At 41.5% G+C, this 6,423-nt stretch overlaps 2 protein-coding genes across 2 annotated transcripts; both read right to left on the bottom strand.

Annotated features, from left to right (window-relative positions):
- Positions 1–673: 673 nt before the first annotated feature.
- On the bottom strand, positions 674–2,553 carry Ir94e (Ionotropic receptor 94e). Its single transcript, XM_017236059.2, has 2 exons — positions 2,077–2,553; positions 674–2,014 (listed from the first exon to the last, which is right to left on the bottom strand). The coding sequence occupies exons 1-2, from the start codon at positions 2,551–2,553 to the stop codon at positions 674–676; spliced, it is 1,818 nt and encodes a 605-aa protein (XP_017091548.2).
- Positions 2,554–2,847: 294 nt separating this feature from the next.
- Positions 2,848–5,463, bottom strand: Ir94d (Ionotropic receptor 94d). The gene is made up of 2 exons (XM_017236058.2): positions 5,035–5,463; positions 2,848–4,194 (listed from the first exon to the last, which is right to left on the bottom strand). Exons 1-2 carry the CDS (start codon positions 5,461–5,463, stop codon positions 2,848–2,850), a joined length of 1,776 nt encoding a protein of 591 aa, XP_017091547.2.
- Between the last annotated feature and the right edge of the window lie 960 nt (positions 5,464–6,423).

Below are 6,423 nucleotides of genomic sequence, written 5' to 3'. Positions count from 1 at the left end.
TCAGCGCAGATTAGAGAAAATTTCTCACTCCACAATCGGGCCAACACGACTGCATCACCGCGGCCGGCCAAGTCGTTTGAGATCGAAACATGTCGATTAGGGAATTTCAAGAGGCGCCAGTTGCCGTCGCACAGGTGGCTAACATCAGCGCACCTTTGGGGGAGCTCATCTACTAACCACAACTGGGATCCTGGCTTTTTTAAGCTTCCATCTTCCAGCTCCCAGGTTGCTGCTCCCAGCTGCCACTGCAACAAGCACGCGTCTTAATTGCTTTCGATGTTGAACTTTGAGCCGGATAGCTGCCGTGCTGTGCAAATATTTGCCCAATGAAAATCGGGACCAGAAAGATCATCGAGTGTGGCAAGAAGTTAAGACCCAAGCGCAGCAAAGGCAACCCGAAAGGAAAGTCATCATTGATGGCTAGACAAATAACCATAATGCAGCTGGATAACAACAGTCGTAAAAAATGATCTGCCTTCGTTAAAAGCCCTTGATGTTAAACAAAATATTCATTTATTTTAGAGCTCGTTTATTCTTAAATGGGAGAGACCTGACCCCAGCCTGGCTATTCCATTTGAGAAAGTTTAATTAATAATTAAGCATTAATATATAAAAGAGATTTTAAATAAAAAGTTACATATTTTATGTTTCATTTTTTTCTCCAAAACATAAGTTATTTTAATAAATGGGTCTTGCCTCTAAGTCTGTAGCAGATATTTTCCAAAATCCACACAATACTTGAAAACACTGCCATAAAACCAAAACCATACCAAATATACTGAAGGTCTTGGGCCTGCATAGCTCGAAACTCTCTTCTCTGACTTAAATCCAGGAAATGCATCTCCCCTGCTTGGATCATCTCCAAAAATGCAGTCTCCATCCAGTGAAAGGACAATCCCGACTCGGCCAGTACCATTATCAACCTGAGAACAGGCTCCATGAAAACAGAGTTCTCGTTTATGGGAAATCCAAAGGGTATGTTGTTATAGAAGCAAAAGTCATCGCGCATGCGAAACAAAGGTCTGGAGAAAATCTTCTGCTGCTCCTTAATCAGCAGCCATCGACCGTTGGGGATCATGTAGCCGTACCTAGTATCCAACGAGTCCCGAAGAGCGAGATACTTACTAAAGTCTGGTTCTACATAAAACATCGGCTCGTATTTGCGAAACTCTAAGAGTCGTCCGAAAAGCTCCGCGTATTCTGGCTTCCAAGCCACCACTTTCATCCTAGATGCCAAAATGTCGTCGTAACTGCGGAATTCGGGTTGCTTCGGTGCAGTAGTCACATAGCTTGAAAAGTATGAATTGTACCAGGCCGTAATCAGGATGCCCAGCACGCAAATCTCCAGGTAAATTCCACGAACTAGAGTAGGAGCCTTTAGCACCTCCACAAATGACTGTCCCAGCACTCCTCTCAGGCAGCTGTCATGCAGGACGAACTCAGTGGAGGCAATCGGATAACCGTGAAGCCACATAGAACTAGCTAGAAGGCAGGATATTATGACCAAAACGCCCAAGGTCAACAAAAAGGCAGCCAGCTCAAAGACTCTGGTGTAGTACTCCAAAGGTGGTACATCAGCTTCCAGGGGCATCATAAGGCACCAGTTTAGTTGCTCGTAGGGATAGCTAAATCCGAATGGAGGGAACACAGGTGGAAAAGTCAGAGACATTGACATCTCCACGGAATTATTGCGAACTGCTCTCACTGTTTGCATTGAAGGCGCAAATTCAAGAGGGTTTTTGGATATCAGAGGCTGGACAAAGCTGCAATTGTACCTTTGCTGGAAGGCCATCATGAAGTGCCCCACAGTTCCGTCATAAACAATCTGTCTCTTCTTGTCGTAGTAGGGAATAATGCGAGGAGCAGTGCCGCCAATGATCACCGGCAACTGAAAGCCCTGTAAGTCTCTTAGACGATCAGGATAAAAAGTGACAGATTTTTCGGATATTTCAAAAAGGCTTTCCTCAATCCGCAGGGTTGGGAAAGGGGAATAGCCGTAGAAGGTCTTCGTAAGCTAAAATGAAATATTTTTCTCAGATATGTAAAGTTATTTGGTGTAAATTTATTTTTCCATACCTCATAATCTCCAAAAAGAGCCATTACGTTTAGCAATCTCATTTTCCAGCAGTTGGAAAACAATTCGTACAACATCGTTTCACTGGCCCTTGGCATTTGTATTAAAAACATTACTCTGGTTGTGGTCATATGCCTTAGATTCAAAACCAAAGCTTTCAACAAATCTCTATGATCATCCATATTGCTATTGTCCAGAAGAACAAGGGATATTACACGATTGTTTGTGTTATTAAAAAAAAAATAAGTAGCTTGTTCATCCAGTTGGACAACAGGAACAGACAACTCTTCCATTAGATCTTTTGGCAAAGTACTTTCATTCCAAGTTCCATCTGTAAGAGTATTGTTTCTGTTCTTTAGGAGCAGCATGTATTCAAAGTCCAACTCCTGCCTTATCCTGCCGAGTATTTCAATTAACGTGGAGGCACTGGCCCAGCTAATCAGGCAGAGGCCGCCTAGTATCCACTTAGGACAATCCATCACGATGGTTGAGGGACAACTGCATGACACTGATTGATGCGGCTGCACATTTAAAGGGTTGCTAATGAACGCCGCTAATGGTTAATTCCAATTAGCCGGACATGTTAACAAGTCCCGGGCGCAAAAAAGGCAACCAAAATTGTAAAAAACTATACCCTTGGGATAACAAGGAAAAACACTGATGTAACCTCAGCCGGACAACAGCGAGGACAAGCTTAATGATAGAAAAATTATCACCAATTTTGTGTATTTCCTATTAGGTTAATAGGCATGCGGTAAGTAGATATGTTTTATTTAGGCTCTAACATTAAAACGTGATAGTACAGAGCTTGAGATTTTCTTGCGCCAAAACCAAACCACTTCTAACACAAATACTATAGTGGCCAGGCCCAGTAGCAATCCACCAGCTATCAAAATCTGGTCCAAGTCCTGTAGCTTCATAGCTCGAAACTCCTTGGGCTTTCCGCGATCCACCAGGCTTAACTGGCCGGCCTTAATCATGTCCGTGAAGGCCATGTCGTGCCAACGATCCAGAAGACCCGTGGCCGTGACATCCAGAATCAACTGCTGCAATGGCTCCCGGAATACCGAATTTTCCGCTATGGGAAACACAATGGGAACTGTGTGGTAGAAGCACAAGTCCTCTCGCAGGGTGAACAATGGTGAACTAAATACCTTCTGTTGTTCCTTGACCAAAGACCACTTCTCCAGCGGCATCATATATCCGTAACGTGTGTCAAAAGAGTCGCGTAGCAGCAGGAACTCCTTGTAACTTTCTTGGAATTGAAAGATCGCCGAGTACTTTTCCAAGCTCTCGGCCATTCGGATGAGCACCTGGTACTCTGGTGTCCAAACTACAACCTTCACGTGGGAGTTTTTTATGCTCTCGTAACTTGTAAATGGAGGGAGTAGTGGTGGACTGGTGACAAAGGTAGAGAAGTACGAGTTGTACCAGGCGGTGATCAGGATGCCAAGTATGCAAATAAGTAGGTAGATACCTCTGACCAAAGTTGGTGCCCTAAGGACCTCGTAAAACGGCTGAGAGAGTATCCCTCTGAAGCAACTAGTGTGCAGGAAAAATTCACTGACATTAACCCGATATCCGTGAAGTCGCAGCGCAAGTGATAAAGTCAATGAGATTAGTATTAAACCACCAATAATCAGCCAAAAAGCAGAGGGATGAAAGACCATTGTGTACAGGTGACTGTGAGGTACTTCTGCCGGCACTGGCATCATCAAGCACCAACTCATCAGTTCAATGGGATAACTATAGCCATTATACGGAAACTTTGGATATATCGCTGCCAACGCGAACTGTGCGCTCCCATTTCGCACGAATCCTAGAAGTTCTTGGGCAGGTGGAATAGCTGACTCGTCGAAGGGATATGGTTGGACTAGCTTGCAATTAAATCGCTGCTCAAAGCATTTCATTAGGTTACCAACCATTCCCGAATATATCAACTCTCCATTCATTCCACGATAAACAATCAACCTGGGCGAAGATCCACCCACAACAACTGGCAACTTATATCCATTGAGATTCCAAAGACGTTGTTCGAAAATAATGGTATTGTTTTGCAGGCGCCGCTCAATAAATTGAAATATCGGAAAGGGTGTATACCCGTAGACAATCATAGAGTCCTGAAAATAAACATCAAACAAGTCGTGTGATGTATAATTCACAAATATATAATACAGATGAAAATTTTCTTTCTAAAAATTATGAAACTAACTCTAGGTCTTTTGCTTTTTATGCAGACTTTTTTGCTAAGTTTTTCTCAACCTTTTCGCCAAGGTAAGTTATTTATTTTTAACAGAACTTAAAATCAAAATGATCATCTATTAATAGAAAAATGTTCGTTTATGGCCAATTCCGGACCCTGTAATGGCCATTACAATATGTTTGCCTTTGATTCTACTAGCAATCGTTGCGTAGAATTCGTTTATAGTGGCTGCGGCGGAAATCCCAATCGATTTGTAAGAAAAAGTGAATGCATTGAAATCTGTCAAGCTCTCTTGGATGACGAAGCAGAACTGCAAAATTCATCTGAAGAGCTTAATCCATTGGAAATTTTAGGCGCCTTGCCAACTAAGATATATAAAAATAAATCAATAACTAGCTTCACGATAGAGGAGGAATTTTCACCATCATCCGCCGAACCAACTACTCAACCAATTTCAAACAAAAAACATTATCCTACTAAACCTTCAAGTGGGAAAATAAATCCAAATCCCATATCAAAATTGACGAAAGCAATGACAGTAACAGCAGAAATAAATAATTTTATAGTTGATTTAACAAAGGCGCCTGCAACAACTGAAACAGATGAAACCTCCACTAGCCCGGGATTATTAAATGATAACCTATCTACTTTGGCGGAGGCAAGCTCGAAGTTCTCAACGAAAAAGAAATCCCCGGTTCGCGAACCTTTAACAATATATAATTTTTTCAATTTTAATCCCTTTAGAACCAAATCTTACCTGAAAGTCCGGATCAATAACTAAGACATTTAGTAGTTTATGCTGCCAGCACCACTCCAGAATTGAATAAATTCGAATATTCGAGTATTTTACAACCAAAAGCACAGGTTGAGTGTTTAGCATTTTCAAAGTTGAATAAAGGAGGTGCAGGCACTCGTCCACAGTTTCTTCCAAAAAAGCAATGGTAAGAAACTTGTGGGAATGGTGTATTCCGAGGGATGATTTAGTTTCCGGTTCTTTATCCATTTTTATTATGGGAACTGGCAGCTGCCAAAGAAGCTCCTGCAAAAATGGTTCGCTCTTTCCCAGTAACACAACATATTCCAAATTAAGTTCACTTTTTAGTTCGTACAGCAACCAACGATAGGAGGAATGTATCGTTTCAGTACCTAGAAGAACTACTATGACTAGCAAATAAGCCCGCTCCATGTTGAATGTCGCATCATATTCCCTACTCCACCTTTTATTCTGATTTTTAAGTGGCAATTAGCTTGTCCCAAGGGAAGAAGGTGTTGGAGCCACCCTCTGACTCATTAGACAAGACCCAGGTTTCAGGTGTCCCATTTTTTGTATGATTACAAGTTTTTGCTCGTTAGTTGCATGTTTTAATTTAACTAAAACAAAAAATATGTAGAATGCGGTTTTTTATAGATAGTATGATGATCCGTATGATGAATCTTCCACCTACAGATCCCACAGCCACGGCTAAATTAAACGATTTGGCCCCCAGCTATAGCTATATCTTGGCCAATTTCCATCCGATTCTTGAGAGGAATAGCTAAAACTATTTCTAGATCGATTCGCCATCAATTTTCATCAAAACCTAGGGACAATATATTTTTTGATTTTTCGTCAAATTTTCTGTGGGGTACCCCTGAAAAATGGTCAAAACTGCATGGATGACCAATTTGTCCCCCAGCGATACCCATATCTTGACCAATTTCCATCCGATTCTTGAGCGGAATACCTCAAAAGATTTTTAGATCGATTCTCCATTAATTTGCATCAAAATCTAGAAACAATATATATTTTAGATTTTTCGTCAAATTTTCTGGGGGATACCCTGAAAAATGGTCAAAACTGCATGGATGACCTATTTGGCACCCAGCGATACCCATATCTTGACCAATTTGCATCCGATTCTTGAGCGGAATACCTCAAACGATTTGTTGATCGATTCTCCATCAATTTGCGTCAAAATCTAGGGACAAAATATTTTCTCGTTTTTACGTCAAATTTTCTGGGGGATACCCTTAAAAAATTGTCAAAACTGCATGGATGACCTATTTGGCCACCAGCGATACCCATATCTTGACCAATTTCCATCCGATTCTTGAGCGGAATACCTCAAACGATTTGTAGATCGATTCTCCATTAATTTGCATCAAA

This window comes from Drosophila bipectinata, chromosome 3R, assembly GCF_030179905.1.
Source record: "Drosophila bipectinata strain 14024-0381.07 chromosome 3R, DbipHiC1v2, whole genome shotgun sequence".
Taxonomy (NCBI): domain Eukaryota; kingdom Metazoa; phylum Arthropoda; class Insecta; order Diptera; family Drosophilidae; genus Drosophila; species Drosophila bipectinata.
The sequence above is the reverse complement of the archived record's forward strand: the minus strand, read 5'-3'. Positions and strand labels throughout refer to the sequence as shown.

Coding starts and splice junctions, on each gene's coding strand:
- Ir94e (XM_017236059.2), bottom strand. CDS start 2,553: ATGGATTGTCCTAAGTGGATACTAGGCGGCCTCTGCCTGATTAGCTGG. Junction 2,015..2,076: donor CTCTTTTTGGAGATTATGAG/GTATGGAAAAAT, acceptor ATTTCATTTTAG/CTTACGAAGACCTTCTACGG.
- Ir94d (XM_017236058.2), bottom strand. CDS start 5,463: ATGGAGCGGGCTTATTTGCTAGTCATAGTAGTTCTTCTAGGTACTGAA. Junction 4,195..5,034: donor TTATTGATCCGGACTTTCAG/GTAAGATTTGGT, acceptor GTTTATTTTCAG/GACTCTATGATTGTCTACGG.